This window comes from Ursus maritimus, unplaced genomic scaffold (assembly GCF_017311325.1).
Source record: "Ursus maritimus isolate PB19 unplaced genomic scaffold, ASM1731132v1 scaffold_32, whole genome shotgun sequence".
In the NCBI taxonomy this organism is placed as follows: domain Eukaryota; kingdom Metazoa; phylum Chordata; class Mammalia; order Carnivora; family Ursidae; genus Ursus; species Ursus maritimus.
The window spans coordinates 8031518-8049515 of record NW_024425786.1 but is presented as its reverse complement, the minus strand read 5'-3'; the positions used below and the strand labels follow the sequence as shown (position 1 = coordinate 8049515).

General features: G+C 44.3%; 2 protein-coding genes across 4 annotated transcripts in view; one reads left to right on the top strand and one right to left on the bottom strand.

Annotated features, from left to right (window-relative positions):
* Nucleotides 1-8046, top strand: part of MASP2 (MBL associated serine protease 2) — a 16131-nt gene extending 8085 nt beyond the window's left edge. Inside the window, exons 8-11 of the mRNA XM_040645541.1 lie at nt 663-741; nt 2843-2977; nt 3479-3553; nt 4797-8046. Coding sequence (XP_040501475.1) covers nt 663-741; nt 2843-2977; nt 3479-3553; nt 4797-5560 — 1053 coding nt within the window. The 3' untranslated portion in view covers nt 5561-8046. The remainder of the gene's footprint in view (nt 1-662; nt 742-2842; nt 2978-3478; nt 3554-4796) is intronic.
* Nucleotides 6833-16290, bottom strand: LOC103666662 (TAR DNA binding protein). Of its 3 annotated transcripts, XR_005839030.1 has the most exons (7): nt 16148-16290; nt 14906-15154; nt 12860-13023; nt 11688-11828; nt 10592-10762; nt 9005-10209; nt 6833-8274 (listed from the first exon to the last, which is right to left on the bottom strand). XR_005839030.1 is itself a non-coding variant. In XM_040645765.1 (6 exons), the coding sequence occupies exons 2-6, from the start codon at nt 15141-15143 to the stop codon at nt 9679-9681; spliced, it is 1245 nt and encodes a 414-aa protein (XP_040501699.1). In that variant the 5' UTR covers nt 15144-15154; nt 16148-16290; the 3' UTR covers nt 8295-9678. The 3 variants fall into 3 exon arrangements, 2 of the variants coding, with proteins under 2 accessions (XP_040501699.1, XP_040501700.1); XM_040645765.1 differs by lacking the exon at nt 6833-8274 and having other exon boundaries at nt 8295-10209; XM_040645766.1 differs by lacking the exon at nt 6833-8274 and having other exon boundaries at nt 8295-10209; nt 14906-15157; nt 16148-16271.
* Nucleotides 16291-17998: the final 1708 nt, after the last annotated feature.

The following is a 17998-nucleotide window of genomic DNA, read 5'->3' as shown; positions in this document are numbered from 1 at the left end:
AAAAAAAAAAAAAAAAAAAACACCAAAAAAACCCACTTTTCCCACCTTGCAAATTTCCCCAGGCAAGCTTTTTCCCGCAGCCCCTTGGACTGCAAACCTCTTCAGTTTCTGATCTGGGAGGACAAAAATCATCCTGCTCTCTTTTGAAGCATAAAGGCTTCTTCTGCCAAAGTGATCTTTCATAAACTTTAGAAAAATGTTTCTCCGTAAACAATACTAGCAATAAAAACGGAGAACACACGTGTGAAGCCTATCAAAGTATTTTTAACTCTCCTGCAGCTAATGGCCCCAGGCTAGAAAAATCCAGGCACATTCGCTCCGTGTTGGAGCACGTTGGCCTTTGCCAGATTCCCACCACCACACTTTGGTGGAAAATCAGCAGGAACTTGTGAGATCTGATGTGTTCTTGGATTTCAGGGGAAAGCAGGAAATATTCATAACCTGCAGCAGAGGCCCCCCATTTGATTCCTACAGTCTGTCCCATAGGGGACAAACCCCGCAGAGCTGTTGGGGTGAGTCCAGTCACGTGGGTGTGGCACCCCGCTCCGGGCACCCCCGAACCTCCCCCTGCCCCCTGCCCAGGAACCGCTATAGAAGCACAGCCTTGGGGCTGCTATCAGGATACAAACAAGGTAAGTAATATTTGCTGAATCCTTCTTTAGGGTTATTTGCCCCTGAAATCCTTTGCTGCGGTCTGTCAGAGAGATGGCTCTTGGGACCAGCCGATGCCCAAGTGCAGCAGTAAGGCCACGTGACCCCGGGTCCTGGGACCGCTTGCGCTGCTTTGTCCGCTTTGCTGCTTCTGGTGTTTTCTGAAATGGTCTCCTTATCAGGGACTGCATTCCAGATTTGCTTCTCTTCCCCAGCCTCTCTGTGCACTTACGGCTTCCGACGGAACCAAGCTACCAGGAAAAGTCTTTCCTTTGGAAAAGCGTAATCTTTAAAAATGTTTTTCCAAATGTAAAATATTCGTTGAGGATGGGAAAGAAAAAATGAGACATTTTAATTCCCACCATGGCACTGTTATCATATCCCTCCAATCACACACACCTCCCACCTGTGCATAAACATACATAGGCCGCCACCTGCAGGGATGGGGTCGCTGTGTGTGAACACTACATACCAAACCAGGGTGAGGGGGTACGTTACCATCTTGTAAGCATCACACCTTATTTTAAATATTTTTTTCAATTATAAAATACATGTTAATTAGAAAAAATAAATTTACAAAAACATAGTGAGAGCCTCTCTTGCCCAAATCCCCAAACTACCACTGAGGGCGTGGGGCCCATTCCCTCATTCCTATGCTATATACACTAAGCTATTTCACTATTATATACTTTTTTAAAATTTATTTTTTTAAAGATTTTTCTAAAAATTTATTCAGTAAGACACAAAGAGAGCACACAAGCAGGGGGAGGGGCAGAGGGAGAAGCAGGCTCCCCAATGAGCAGGGAGACTGATGCGGGGCTTGATCCCAAGACCCTGGGATCATGACCTGAGCCCAAGGCAGATGCTTCATGGACTGAGCCAGCCAGGTGACTCCACTATTATATACTTTTTAACCAAAATGGGATACTAAGTCTGATTGCACTGTGCTTTTTCCCTCCATATCGTCGGGATTGCTTTCCACATCAATCCAAGTATTAGCTAGAGCCGCTCACTCATCCTTAATAACGACAGCCTGGCGCCCCCACCGCGGCGCTCAGATTTTCACATTACCTCCACTGCCGAAGCGAACACCCCTGTAAATATATTTGTGCATACTTTGTGCAAAGGTCTCTACAGAATTCCTAGGGAATTTATCTTCATAATTTTACATTCCCACCAAGGAGACTGTGGATCCTCGGTTTGAAAGCAGTAGAGCTGGGAGCGAGAGGTCTAGGTTTGAACCCCAGCTCGGCCGCTTTAAGCAAGGTGGGTGTGGGCATCTCCTCTACGGAGAAGGGGACAAGCACTTGGCACAGAACCAGGCACACAGCTAGGAAGTTGCTGAAAACTATTTAAATGTAACCTTTTCAAATATCCAGAGAAATAACACGGATTTCTAGCTCTGCTGCGCGAACCAGGACTTCTAGACCGCGGTCACTTGGGCTCGGAAACTGGGCAGTTGTTTCACGTTAGTGACCTGCTCACAGGTGTGCGTTCTAACGCAAACTCAAGGTATTAGGACTACCGGGTCTCCTATACGTCTATGAAGCGGAACCTAGCAGCAGCCAAGTCCTTCCTTGTATTGTTCGTCGACCTTTAAGGCCAACCGAACGACTGCAGACCCAGGGCCACTTTCAGGGGACCCAGCCTGGGCAGGCACGTGTGGCTGCTCCGCGGCAGACCTTGGGGTTAGAAGTCAGGGCGCTGGGCGCCTGGGTGGCTCAGTCGGTGAAGCGTCTGCCTTCAGCTCAGGTCATGATCTCAGGGTCCTGGGATCGAGTCCCGGGTCGGGCTCCCTGCTCAGCGGGGAGCCTGCTTCTCCCTCTCCCTCTGCCTGCAGCTCCCCCTGCTTGTGCTCTCTCTCCACTAAACTAAATCTTAAAAAAACAAAAAAATAGAAGTCAGGGCGCTAAGGAGTCCAAGTGGTTTAAATTCCCTCCTGTATGAAAGGAATCACGCGGCTCCTACCGCAGGGGCCTCACCTCACTCTAGCCATTTAGTTCAGAACAGAGAGGAAGGCGAGGCTTTAAAAATCACACTGAGGCAATTCCCCCCCTTATCAGAGAGGGAGGATGTCTACCGCAAACGGGGGCGGGGGGTGGGGATGAATACAGCTTCGAGCTACAGCACCCCAAGCACCACCACCTGTCAGTCCCGTCTTTTCACCGTCCTCCTCCTGCCATGTTCCTAGTTGTGGACTGTGGCCCCCCTGATGACCTACCCAGCGGCCAAGTGCAGTACATCACAGGCCCTGACGTGACCACGTACAAAGCGGTGATTCAGTACCGCTGCCATGACATCTTCTACACAATGACCCCGAACGACGGTAAGCAAACTGTTCCAAGTTGGGGGTGCGTGATATTTGGAAACAAAGCCCTCACGATCTGAAAATAAACTTTAGCCGACATTTTTGGCTAAGGCTACACAAAAGATTAAAAGGCACTTCTCCCACCTGCTAAGTGAAATATTACAGCTGAAGTGACTTTAATGTCAATTTGCAGGAATCTGAAAACAGATCTTATCTGGTAAATGACTACTACAAACACACAATATATTCCAAATGGTTTAATTTAACAAGTCAAAACCTTATCATTAAGCACTTGAGATCCTGATACATATTCAAGTTACACATCTAAAAGGTTTCCACTTTGCAAGCAAACATGGTTTAATGCAGAGCCCTCCTACTGATGAAATCATGTAAAATGGTTATTCACGCGCCTCCATTTCCCACCGATGCCCCAGAATCAACATTTTTCAGGGGTGTTCAAGCAAATGACAACACCTCACACGTGCAGTTAGACATTTTTGCTTTTCCAATGACTTGCAGGTAAATATGTGTGTGAGGCTGATGGATTCTGGACGAGCTCCAAAGGAGAAAAATCACTCCCAGTCTGTGAGCCTGGTAATGGATACATTCATACACGAGACTGGTAATTGACGGAAAGTAGGAGTGGGCGGGAGGCGATCGGCGGCGCTTCGGCTGCGGTCGCAGAAATGCAGCTTCAGCACTGGGCTCTTACACCAAGTTGTTATTTCCAAATAATACGTTCTCATTATCCCCTTTCCGGACGGAGAGGTGGCTAGGTGCTGACTGCATCAGTCACTTGATTATTTCTGACCTTACGACTAGGTAAGCATAAAAAATTAAATGATTTTAAAAATTATCTTGAACCATTTATACATTTAGAAACACGAGGTCTGCTGCGGAGTTACTTTTCTTCTCTGTAAAACTGCTATTAAAACCCAAAGCTAATAACTTCATTATTTCCCTAAGCAATTGTTTTCAGTGACATCTAGTTTTTAAACATTAATGCAATTTGCCTTTTAATAGTACTTAAAAAAAATTTTTTTTAAACCAGAATTGGCTCTGAAGATACAGCTGAGTACAGCGATTAAAAAAAAATCAGAAAGGTGGTAATATATTCATCACTCCTTTGTTATCTGGCTTATAGTGGTTTAAAAAAAAAACAAACCCTACATCTTAGCTGACACAACATTTGTAAGTTTTAATGCGAGTACTCTGCCACAACAGGAAACACAGTTGCTACATTAATGAGCACATTCAGTTAGCCATACACAGTAAAGTTTAGTTTGGAAGAATCAACTAGACCAAAAATAGTAATTTCTGAACCTGAAGGTTCCTGGCTACAACTGCAACATTCTGATTTTTGAAAACATTTAAATGTTCAAAAGTGAAAAGAATTTTGCAAATCCTGGGTTAGTGACCTTAGTTCCTGCTGTCCCAGAACTACATGGTAAATACACCATTTTCCAGTAGGAAAACAGAAGCAATGAAAAGGTCATTTCCTTTCACTTTCTAATCACATCACCCAGTACATCAGCTCAGACAATTTCTGTTTGCCCTACTAAGTAATTTTCCCAATCGTGTAGGCCAAATTATTTTAGCAAAACAAATTAGTTTCTAAAAGTTAATTTTCACTCACCTCATTTTCTGAGGAGCTAATACTGAGAGGTTTTATCGGGTCTTTGAACTGTGTTTTAAAGCAGCCTCACCTGCTTGTTTAGGTGGACGCCCTCTCAACCCGACGTCACCTTTGGAGGACATTAGACACAATTCCAAAGTTGTAGTAATTGTGGGAAAAACCACCGTGGGGTTTCTGTAAAGGCTCTGCTTCTTTCCCCAGTTTGTGGAATATCAACTCGTACCACAGGAGGTCGTATATACGGAGGGCAGAACGCAAAGCTTGGTGATTTCCCCTGGCAAGTCCTGTTACTGGGTCAAACTACGGCAGCAGGTGCACTCCTGCAGGACAACTGGATCCTTACAGCTGCTCACGCTGTATACACGCAGAAAGAAGCTGCCTCCTCCTTAGACATCAGAATGGGTTCCCTGAAGAGACTGTCGGCTCATTATACACGAGCCTGGGCCGAGGCCATTTTTATACATGAAGGTTACACTCATGATGCTGGTTTTGATAACGACATAGCACTGATTAAATTGAAGAACAGAGTTGTAATCAATAGCAACATCCTGCCTATCTGTTTGCCAGGAAAGGAAGCAGAATCCTTCATGAGGACAAATGACATTGGAACCGCATCTGGATGGGGATTAACCCACAGGGGTTTTCTTGCCAGAAATCTAATGTTTGTTGACATACCAATTGTCGACCATCAGAAATGTACTGCTGCGTATGAGAAGCAGTCCTATCCAGGGGGGAGGGTGACAGAGAACATGCTTTGTGCGGGCTTAGAAGGCGGGGGCAAGGACAGCTGTAGAGGGGACAGTGGGGGGGCGTTAGTGTTTCTAGATAATGACACACAGAGATGGTTTGTGGGAGGAATAGTGTCCTGGGGTTCCATTAATTGTGGGGAAGCAAATCAGTATGGAGTCTACACCAAAGTTATTAGCTATATTCCCTGGATCAAGAACATAATTAATAATTTTTAATTTGTAGGTCTTCAGTCAATGAATGACTCCTTAGTTTTAAAAATCCCTGTAAAAGGTCTTAGCAGTCACGTGGCCTAAGAGACATGAACACGGCAGTTGTTGCTCTAACCCCCAAACCACCGCCACACTAGGGGGTCAGACCGCCATTCCAGGCGCTTCTCACTTTCCAGTTTTTTGCCCCCTACTCTTTGATTCAAGGGGACACAGATGATTGGATGGGATCGCCTTTTCCAATCCAACAGAAACTTGCTGGTTAATCTGCATTTAATTACTTACAAAGTCTAGTATCTTTTGTACTGGGGATCTACATTTCTACAAATTCGCCTGTTCATGTTCTCTACTTTTCCACCATTTGGGGGCTTGTTCTCATCGATCTCTAACACAGCTTTATATATTATAGCAGTATTGGTTCAGAGATTACCTTGTATTGTGACTTTTCTTGGTCAATAAACTGGATACATCGATACTCTGGCTTAGGTATTGACTGACTCCCATGTTTAAAAACTAATACCACAAATTGGTGAGATTTAATTTTTCACTTATCAAATTGGCAGGCAAAAAGAACATGGAATAGCACTATTTCACATTGTCGAAGACAGCATACATTTTCTAAAGGACAATTTGGCAATATATTTGAAAAACCGTGAGAGCATGCATAGTCTTTGACCTAGTAATTCCAATGTTAAGAATTGAGCTGTGAGGATGTTCCTGGCACTTGGAAATAACCTGAATAATGTTCACACACAGCAAACAGCAGAATCAAATGTAGCAGGTTCCTTAAGGAGAAATACATGAAGATTAAGTGGTGGTGTCAGAGATCAATCTATAGTGTTTTCTTCCTTCTTACAATGAACATGGAAGTACTCGGGCACGCTTAACGAACAACGATCACCAATCATACAACAGCTGAGTAAAGGATAGAACTCATACGCGGTTAAGAGCGACTCACCTAGTACTCAACAACAAATTATTCTAATTATCACATGTCATCTTTTTCCTAAGGACACAATTTAAGTTGATTTAACCTTAAAGATCTCATGTCATTTTTGTTGGCTGTTCTTAAGTTTTAATAGGTTAACACTGAACAAAGGGTTTTATTCTAGCCAAATAATTACCATTCACGTAAAAATTCATTGTGAGTTTTCCCAATTTCTCTTGTGCACATTAAAGGGGAACTTTTCAAGACTCACTTTTTAAAGGTAACTTTCCATCACCTTTGTCACATATAAAAAAAGAAATTTTATTTTTCCAGTAAGACTCCAGACACTAAACTGTGGTGGCAACAAATTTTTTATTCAACTGGTTCAAAAAAGTTTTGAGAATGAATGCATTGAGATGACCAAATAGACTTTTAAAAACAAATCTTTGCCAAATAGTTTACTTCTAGACTTCATTTTCTTTTCTTTTTTTTTTTTTTAAGGGTAGAATTAAATTCCCCCAGCTACTGGTACCACAAACATGTTAACAGAAGGCTGCTCCACATGGAAAGCCTTCTAAGACTGGTAACTAGATTTACAACAAGTGTAAATAAGGGATTAAAACCATGCCGTTGACAAGTGAACTTACCCCTGGGTTCCTTGGAGGCTTGTCAGTTTAGTCTTTGGAGGTCCCCGAATAGCATTTTAAGTGTTACCATGTTACTGCTGCTGAGTAATAGGGCAAGTGCTAAAATGCAAAATTCAGATGGTACAGGGTTTGGAAATCATGCCATTCAGATGCAGAAAAAAAATTAAAACAACGCAAGATCCTTTTACAGAGGAAACTGAATAACGAAACAACGTGGCGATCACAAGTCTAAAGGACGACTTCATTTCTAAAAGTTTAAAACACGTAACTTGCAAAATGACAAACCCAGTTAACATAATCTAATCAGGTAAGGGCATCAGGTAAAACTATCAACACAAAAACTGTTAACATTCTTCCATCAGAAAACAAGCTCAACTCTCACAGTAGTTACATAAAAAGTACAACAGAGAATCAATAATTATTGCTTTTACATACTTCACAATGCGTCGTGAGAGTCTAATCTGAGTTTGTAAAGAATTTTATTCAACGTATCACTCTATTCCCCCACTTGTGGAGGACAAAGCCCATTTCACTTCACACTTCCAGACAACCCACCCTGCTAGTTCTTAAAGCTATCAGGCTTTGTAATGGATTTCAGGCACAAGATAATTTGTGGTTTCTACTTTATCCCTACCGCAATTAATTCCACTTTTCAAATCCCAAACTAGAAAGGTGCTGATATTCCCTTCTTTTCGACTGCTATGCTTTGCTACAAAGCATTTGAAAATAATTAACATTGTTTTTCCCCACTCCCCCCAAATAAGAATATTTTTAGAAGGCATGACTCCCAATGGAGATTTATACAGGCCATGTAAATAGAACGCCACCCAAATGCACAGAGGCACTAATAAAAAGCTGGAGGGTACTGCTTACCATGTTAGGTGCGGTCACCCAGACTTATTAAAAACTAGATTTAAAAAGAAAAAAAAAAAAAACTTTCACTTTGGACAATGCAAGAACAAATAGCAATTAAGTCTGGGTATCAGGTGTCAATGCATGACAGGTGATGAATCCATTTGACTTGAGACAACTTTTCAAATAAGTTTATTTGAAGCAAAATAAACTATTGCCAAGAAACTTTATGAAAGTTCCATCTCAAAAGGGTCAAAAAAGGGGAATTAACTGCTATGAATTCTTTGCATTCAGGGCTGCAAAACAAAGACACATATTATTTAAATCAGTTTTATTTAAGAATTTCCAACATTGACAACTCTTATAAAAAGCATCCAAGCACAGGACACAGAACTGCATCAAACAGCATTCGTATGGGTAGCTAACAGACATTAGAACTTCCACCCTTCTTTGCGACACCCCGAGCTCACTGGTGAACTCTGCTTCCAAGTACTCCTGCAAAGCACACCACAAGCTCAGTCCATGTTCTCAACCCACCAGCTTCAGTTCACATGACCACACTTACAGATCAGTAACAGAAGAGAACACACACCATACAGCATTCACAGCAGTTGACAAAGGGGTGGGGGAGGTACAAGTATCGTTTCACTTAACACATTCAACTAACGTGGGTTACCCAAGAACGAAACTCAAAGTCTTCCAACAGATGTGGATGTCCTTTGAATGCAAAAAACATTCGTACATTATTTGCTATCATTGCTCTCTGCACACTCTCTCACCAAAGCCACAGGATTGAGAGACACATCTCGCCAAGTTAAAAAATATCCATTATGCACCACCAAGTCTCTGCACGCGCTCTCTCCTTTTCTCGCTCATACTAGCCTTTCATGCCTCGGCACCACCATCAATCCCACACAAGGTTTCAAAAGTTCAAACAGCCTTCTGGTTCCATATCACAGCCTTGCGTTCATAGCGTTGATACGACTCCATGAAATAAAGAGTAGCGGATAAAAATGGGACACCCACCGTCAAAGACGCAGCCTGTGCAGCGTGCTGACGAGTTCCTGAATGAGAAAGCGTGCAGACAGAAGTATTCCTATGGCAGAACATTTACAGCACTACTTTCAATGAAGTGCTTCTTCCATAAACATTTGAAATGAGATGAACTGCAGAGATTAAATGAAGGCTTCATATTGTACTTTTGCATGTGAAGGGAGACAAGTGTTAAACAAAACAAAAACAAAAAGAACCAAACACTGTGACACCATGATCTCCAAAAAGGAGATTTTCCTAAGGGAAAAATCCATATGGTGGGGTTCAAATTAAAACAAGGAGAAAAGAATGTATTTCTAATCAATGGTTTCCATTTGAACATGCAAAGAATTCTCTTGACAAGTCCAGGGATAAAAGATTACAGGAGAAACCTTTTGATATCAATTGTAGTGTGTTGGTTTTTACCCATCAGGCAAACAGCAGTCCACTTTCAAACACTCAATATTTCAACCCTTTATGTAACAAAACTTATAAAATTCCTTTAGCTTTTCCTCTTTTTCTAAAGAAAAATGTCAAAAATACTGCTGAATATACTCCACACTGAACAAACCAATTTTGAAAATTCTTAGTACATATGTATTTTACAATATACTTACCATGTGTTTAGAAAAATTTGAATTCCCACCAGTCTCTACCAACCCCACTGTCTACATCCCCCAGCCAGAAGATTTAGAATCCATGCTTGAGCCAAACCCTCCATTAAAACCACTGCCTGACCCTGCATTCGATGCGGATCCCCAGCCAATTGCTGCACCTGAATTAGAACCGCTATAGGAGTTATTTCCAGAACCAAAGGCCTGATTTGGCTCCCTCTGCATGTTGCCTTGGCTTTGGTTGTTACCTGATGGGCCCGACTGGTTCTGCTGACTGGCCAACATGCCCATCATGCCCCAGCTGCTCTGCAGCGCCGCCTGGGCCGCGGCCATCATGGCTGGATTAATGCTAAAGGCGCCAAAGTTCATCCCTCCACCCATATTACTACCTTGACTGTTTCCCAAACCAGCTCCACCCCCTCTACTGTTACCGAACCCACCCTGATTCCCAAAGCCACCTGGATTACCACCAAATCTTCCACTTCTTTCTAACTGTCTATTGCTATTGTGCTTAGGTTCAGCATTGGATATATGTACGCTGATTCCTTTAATGATCAAGTCCTCTCCACAAAGAGACTGGGCAACCTATAAGAAATAAGGGTGTAAATAAAGGAGATTAAACCACTTACTCACGCATCAAAGTAGCAATAACACTTAGATTTCAAGCCACTGTCTAAGCTGGAGGAAAAATAAGCAATGAACGCTCATTTCATTTAAACCCATAAAATCACCTTTAGCTCTAGTAAGGCAGCAGGGGTTTGTCAGCTTGTTTTCAAGACACAGAACACGCCCAGTTAAGTGCCACATACTGACACATCTCAAGGGTTTTTCATGACTATCTAGACCCATATATCCCACAGCTCACAAGGTCAGAAAGCTTAGCTAAGGATGGCAATTAGCTGGATGGGAGAAGTTCAAGACAAATTACCTAACAGAGCTGGGACGAAATTATTAACGAGAAAAATACCTGATCGTCTGCAAACGTAACAAAGGCAAAGGCCCTGAATGGTTTGGGAATGAAGACGTCTACCACTTCCCCGTACTGGCAGAAGAACTGGCGCAGCTCGTCGGCAGTCATGTCTTCCGTACAACGTCCGACAAACACCTTCCTGCTTCTCAGAGGCTCATCTGGGCTTTGCTGGGCAAATCGAAAGAAAAGAAAAACTGGAGAACTATTTTACGAGCCATGAAGAGGATGTAGCAAAAGTTACCTGCCTTCTGAGTTAGAGTCATTAAAAAGTAGGTACATACTTAATTTTCTCTTTAATTAGCACTTCTCTTAAGAATTCAGTGAAGAATAACATTTTATTTCTTTTTTAAAGATCTAATTTTTGGGGCGCCTGGGTGGCTCAGTCATTAAGCGTCTGCCTTCGGCTCAGGGCGTGATCCCGGCGTTCTGGGATCGAGCCCCACACCGGGCTCCTCCGCTGGGAGCCTGCTTCTTCCTCTCCCACTCCCCCTGCTTGTGTTCCCGGTCTCTCTGCTGTGTCTCTCTGTCAAGTAAATAAATAAAAATCTTTAAAAAAAATCTAATTTTTAAGTTCCCTCTACACCCAGCATGGAGCTGGAACTCACAACTCCGAGGTCAAGAGTTACATGCTCTACTGACTGAGCCTGCCAGGCGCCCCCACATTTTAAAGTTTAAAGTTCAAGACTGTGTATTTGGATTAAGGAAAGTCAACGACAGAAACGCCCTGGCAAAGATGCTAACTCTCCAAGTCAGTCTTGCTTGCTTGGAACCACTCAGGTCTTTGCTACAAGATTAATGTATTCTGACTGGCCTTGCATTTTAACATGTAACTACGTAATAAACTGTTCACTCACTAGAAATAACAAAAAAAAGAATAAAACGAACTTTTAGTTTAGAGGGGTAATAAACTGAAGATTTCAAACAAACATATTCAGCACACATGAAGGTCCTAAGGCTTTAACAAGGCAAACGGTTTCAGGAATCCACCCAGCCACCACCTTATCCAAGTGCGTATTAAGCATTATTTTACAGTGTCTTCTAAGGGAGTTTTTCAGCAAATATTCCCAAAGCGCAGGAAAAAAGAGCAAATTACCTTAGAATTAGGAAGTTTACAGTCACACCACCGTCCATCTATCATATGTCGCTGTGACATTACTTTAACCTGGGTTTCGTATTCCGTAAAACGAACAAAGCCAAACCCCTTTGAATGACCGGTTTTAATATCTTTCTTGACCTAGAAAGCAAAGCAAAACAAAACAAAAATCAATGAAATTGACTAGAACCACACACAGACACACACACACAAACAAATCAGTTCCTTGGTAATTTTAATGGCTTCACTTTGATGGAGTTGCCTAATTAAAACTTAAACCAAGTTACTCTTGAGGTAAAAGGAACAGGAGGGTAAATGTTGAATTCAGATCATATTAATAGTTAATCATGTCACAAAACAGAATTTTAACAAAATGTTTTAGAATGCAAAGATAAATTAGATCTAACATTTATAAATCTTAAGGGGGGAAAAAGCAGTTTTTCTTTTCAGAGTTATTTACTTTAGTAATCTCTACACCCGATGTGGGGTTCCAACTCACAACCCTGAGATCAAGAGTCACACGCTCCCCCACTGAGCCAGCCAAGTGCCCCCCTCCCCTTAAAAATAAGTGTTTTTTAATCTCCCACCAATGTAAGTTATAAAGAAATAGGCTACTGGGCGCCTGGGTGGCTCCGTCAGTTATGCGTCTGCCTTCGGCTTGGGTCACGATCTCAGGGTCCTGGGATCGAGCCTCATGTTAGGCTCCCTGCTCAGTGGCGAGTCTGCTTCTCCCTCTCCCTTCGCCCCTACCCCTACTTGTGTGCATGCGCTCTCTCAAATAAATAAAATCTTAAAAAAATAAAAATAAATAGGCTAGTATTACCCTGTTCCCTCAAGCCTTTATGTAGCAGAATTTTATGACATCAAAGGCAAAAATATGGGATATATGCATAAAGGGAAACAGTACAACCCAAATTTTGTTTTTGTTTAAGTAGGCTCTAGGCCCAACATGGGGTGTGAACTCATGACCCTGAGATCAAGAGTTGTGTACTCTACCCACTGAGCCCGCCAGGCACCCCAACCCAAATTTCTTTTCAGCATCCCCTACGCATGCACGTAATCAATATTAAAAATACCGTCTGCTGAGCATGAAGGGCAGTGTCACCAACTGCAGGAATTCTGGATGTTCGTTCGTGGGAAGAGAGAAATCGTTATATGAAATCAAAGTTTACCTGAACCATAAGAACTTCTCCAAAGGTACTAAAATATTCTTTTAGATCCTGTTCAGTCGTTTTCCATGGGAGACCCAACACTATTAAATCAGATGTTTTCTGGACAGCTCTTTTCACTTTCACTGCTGATGAAGCATCTGTCTCATCCATTTTTCTTTTGTTATCTAAACAAAATGAGCAGAAACCTTTCAGAACTCCTCACTTAACATGTCTTAAAACACATTAGCCCCTATATCTAACAACAATAAGCAAAAAGATTCTAAGAATAAGATACCGAAAACTTTTGGAAAAGAGTGAAGTCAGCTCTCACAGACTGGGGGAATGAGGAAGTGGCTGAGGGGCTTTGCTGGTGTGAAGGCAGAGACTCCCACCTCTGCTTTTGTGAGATCTCAAGATTATGATGGTTTGTTCTCCCCTCAAAAGGCACATCAAAACAAAAATAATTCCACTTCACTTCGACTTCAAAAACACATTAAGGAAATTAATAAAACGGGCTAAAAAACTGTGCTGTACTATCTCTGTGCCTACTAAATAGCTTTGCTTCATTATTTTAATGCCTGTAACTTAAAAAGTTATATACCAAAAAACGATCAAACTTTTATCTCCAGCTGTGGATTTAAGGGTGATTTCAATTTTCTCTTTCTTTTCTAAACCTTCAACCATGAACTCAAGTTGATTTTGTAATTATACAGAAAGTCTTGGGTTATTTTTAAAAAAGAGTATTTGGAAGGATAGAGGAGGAACTAACTGACATTTTTAAAAATAGACTTTCTAATTTTATTTTAAAGAGTTTTCATTTATTTTTTGAGAAAGAGAGAGTGCACGCAGAGGGAGAATGAGAGGGAGAAGCAGACTCCCCACTGAGCAGAGAGCCTGATGCAGGGCTCAATCCCAGGACCCTGAGATCATGACCTGAGCTGAAGAGAGATGCCCAACTGACTGAGCCACCCAGGCGCCCCTGGACTTTATTTTTTGGAGCAGTTTTAGGTCCACAGCAAAATGGAAAGGCAGAGATTTCCCATACCACCCTTCTACTTCCACAGGTGCATAGCTTCCCCCATTATCATGATATTCTTGCCCCATCCAAGATGGTACACTTGTTACAACCGATGAATCTACACCAACATTCCATCATCTAAATGACATTTCAGGTTCGGGGAACAGCAAACTGAAGAAAAACCAAGTTGATGCTGTTAAAAATGTTCTCAGAGTGTGAGTTAATGTCTCGCATACTTACCAAATATGATACTTTGTTGCAACATGCGAGTTATAATAAAAGTAACAGATATATCAACTAACGCAAATTCTTACTGCTAAAACGGACCCTTTCCTTCACAAACTTGTTTCCTTTTTAAAAATTCAGAACATTAGGGGCGCCTGGGTGGCACAGCGGTTAAGCGTCTGCCTTCGGCTCAGGGCATGATCTCGGCGTTATGGGATCAAGCCCCACATCAGGCTCCTCCGCTATGAGCCTGCTTCTTCCTCTCCCACTCCCCCTACTTGTGTTCCCTCTCTCACTGGCTCTAACTATCTCTGTCAAGTAAATAAATAAAATCTTAAAAAAAAAAAAATCAGAACATCAGTGATAAGAGGCAGTGAGAAAAAGACCCAAACCCCAAATTATAATTGTACTAATTCAAGGTTTGGGTTACTGCAACTGACAAATCATTTAAGGAGGGAAAAATCAGATTAACTGAATGAAAGATATAAGCCTGCAAGGACAAAAACCAGAACAAAATATAGGGAAACTTTAAAAGAATCTATTTACCACAGACTGATCATTGCAAAACATTCTTAGTTGTTCCTTAAATTTGGCATTAACTTGGCAGTACTTGTTCAGATAATTAAATACATAGTTTTCTCTTTTAAAAATGTTTTTCCAATTTTCTCTAATTTAGAGTAATGGCATTCCAAACTAGTCTATTAGTAACGTTTAAAGAAATACTTGGGTTATAGGAGACGTTTCACCGTGAAATGAAGTCACGATCCAACTAAAGAGACAGACAAGACTATACTTTAGTACTGCAAAAGCAAATGGCAACAAACCTTTGGGATAGTTGACAACATATACCAGATTTCCCCAGCCAGCATCCGGGGCATGCAGAATTCCTTCTACCAGCCGGACACCTCTCATACACTGGGACACTGGATTCCTGTAGCGTAGCCCACATGCCCCGGGAAACTGGGCTGTAACTGTGGACAGCAGCACTGTCCCATCGTCTTCTGATGGTATTTCAATGGGCTCGTCATTCTCATCTTCGGTTACCCGAATATATTCAGACATCTTTTCTTATTCTTCTTAAAGGGAAAAGAAATATTAATGACAGACACTCGAGTCAAAGTAACTGTTTCCTTAAAAATCACCCGATTAATAAACACTACCCTGTCAATGTTCTAGGACTTCTAGAAAAACTTTTTAGGGTTTGGGTTCTTATACGTGTTGGTCATCACTGAAATGAGGCAAAGGCAAGGACAGTGCCTTGCTAGTTCATTCCTGCCATCAACACTTGCTGAGTGCCTACTATGCCTCAGATGCTGCAACTGAAACCAGTCAGTTCCAGGGGGCATGCTGGTTACAAGGGGCGGGGTGGCGGACGCAGAGATGATAGCAAATAAGCCATTTATTTATTACAACCGTGATATATGCTACTAGAAAGAAGTCAATCATCTTGGGGGCCGAGGAGAACCTAAGCTGAGACGTGTGGGGGAATCAGAGCACGTTTCCCTAAGAACGCGATGCAGAAGCTCTGTTTTGAGGAGGAACAGAAGCAGTGAGCCAGGTGAAGAGAGCAGGAAAAAAGTTCCTCCCTGTTCTTCATTGTGGGACTTCCGGGGGGGGGGGCTCTCCAAACTTGAGCAAGGACAGCGACGACAGGTCCTTCGCGACGCGGGTCGCCACCTCCCAGAAGCCAGTGCGTGGCGGCCGAAGGCGTTTTTAAACGCGGCCCGAGGTGCAACGCGGGGACCCGGGGCCTAGGGTGGCGGGGTCCCCCGGCGTGCCGAGTGCGGGAGGCCCAGGGCATGGCCCGGGCCCGCAAGCCAGGCCAAAGCTCCGCCTCGGGCTGCAGGGCACCACGGGCCAAGCGTCCCTGCTTCGGCGCCGGCTGCCACCCCGCGCCAGGCCCTAACGACGCGCCCGCGCGAGCCCACTCGGGCAGGACGAGACAGGCCCGGCCTCACGGCTCGCTTCCCGCGGCGGGGGCGGACCCCGCTGCGTCCGCCTCGGGCCGCGCAACGCGGAAGCCGAGACACCCAGGGCGTCCTCAGTGAGACGCGTCCGCGACTCACCCGCTAGGCCGCTGCTAGGAAGCCCGACAGGGAAACCGAAGCAGCGAGGGATCCAAGAGCAGCCCAGCTCCCGCTTCGCTCCCACAAAATGGCGCTAGGGCCGCCTCCTCCCCCCGCCGGCCGTCGTCCTCTCCCACCGGCTCCGCGTTAGGAGGGGAAGGACGCCGCAGGGAGACGCAACGACCTTCTCCCCAGAGAGTCACGGATCCCTGCTAGAGGCTGAGCAAACGGGGAGAATTTAAAAGCTACGATAAGACCAGAAATATGGACCAGAAAAGCTAAAAATTGAAAAAACAAGGAAGCCTAGGCTGTCGGCTCCCCCCCACGTAGCGTAACAGATGGCTTCGCCCGACCAACCGTCGGCCCCGCGTCCCGGCCCGAGCTCGCGCACTCTGAAAGAGCGCGAGACTAGCGCAGGGGCAGGGCTTGGCGGGGCGGGGCGGGGCCAGGTGAGGCGGGGCAAGGCGGGGCGAGGCGGGGCGAGGCGGGGCGGGGCCAGACGGGGGCGGGGAGCCGGGTCCTGGGTCTCCTGACATTCGGGACGCTTGAGCGGGCAGGGGAGCTGAGCACCCTTTGTTTAAAAAGTCGGCTGGTGCATCCTCTCCTCCCTCCCCTAACCAACCTCCACACCTGGAAAGAATGACTTTGTTTCAAATAAACAAATGATAGCGCCTACTATCTACCCCGATAGTCTCTTATGTGGAAGGTACTATTGATACAATTCGCATGTACAGATGAGGAGGAAGCTGAGGCAGACAGAAGTTAAGTATCTTGCATGAGGTCACCCAGGTAGTACGTGGTGGATCTGGGATTTGAACCCTAACCCTAATGCTAACGTATTCCAGCTCCAGGCCTCTAATAATAATAATGCGCTTCTGTAATAGGACACGCCTCGCCCCAAGCTCACAGGGCCAGTCAATGATGGAACCCGGGTTTGAACCCAGGCAGCCTGGCTCTGGAGTGGAGGAGGTCCACTGCCTCCTCCTTACAGCCTCCTAGGGAATAAATATTAAGACCGGCAAGTCCAGATGGGTGCTGTTTGTACTAACCAGATTATGCCTGAGTCAGTTTGCAAAGATTAGGGAAGAGAGAGTGGAAGAAGGCAGGTTGAGTAACCTTTACCTGCCTCCAGGGGCGGCCCTGCACCCAAGGGACGGCAGAGTTGGGCACATGGCCCCTGATGGTCACTCACATTTTGAACCACTGGTTGAAGCATGGAGGCCCGAGTCGTCTGAACTAATCCACTCAGCCATTCTGGGGGAGAAGCTAGTTTTATTATCTCTCCACTTTGCAGAAGAAACTGAGGCTCAGAGGCCGCGTGACTTGCCTGAGGTCAAACACTGCCCAAATGCATCACCCAGCGCATAAATTCCTCTCTCAGGTCTATCAGTCCCTGAAGCTGTGTTCCATCCTCCTCCCTAGGCCACTCTCTGTGCCACGATTGAGACTGAGGCATTTAGTGTGGGCAGCTCCGTGGGCCTTGAATGCCAGCCATAGGCGGGAGGAGCAGAGTATGCAGAAGCTGGAGAAATGTCAAGCAGGAGCAAAACCACAAAAGCTGTGCCCTCCCCCAGAAATGTTCAGGCCAGTCGAGAAGAGCAGCAAACATGGTCTCGAAGAGAGCAAACACTCCTTCAGAAAGAGAATCAACAATGAGGCCAGAGGGAGGCTGAACAGCGCAGTCTTCCTGCTCTAACTGGAGCTCATCTCTGGGTTTCAGCCGCCCAGCCATGATTGTCAAAGGTTCTACTTGTTCAGCATGTGTTTTTTAAGTTCTCCTGGTTGGTTTGCTTGTTAGTTCATAGCCCATAGACATGAAGCCTGAGGGTCGTTAGAGGGCCAAATGTATCT

Excerpts from the sequence above, each read along its gene's own strand:
- LOC103666662 (XM_040645765.1), bottom strand. The coding sequence starts at position 15,143 with ATGTCTGAATATATTCGGGTAACCGAAGATGAGAATGACGAGCCCATT. Across the intron at positions 13,024-14,905 it reads TGTTGTCAACTATCCCAAAG|ATAACAAAAGAAAAATGGAT; the intron begins GTTTGTTGCCAT and ends CATTTTGTTTAG. Across the intron at positions 10,210-10,591 it reads TTACGTTTGCAGACGATCAG|GTTGCCCAGTCTCTTTGTGG; the intron begins GTATTTTTCTCG and ends TATTTCTTATAG.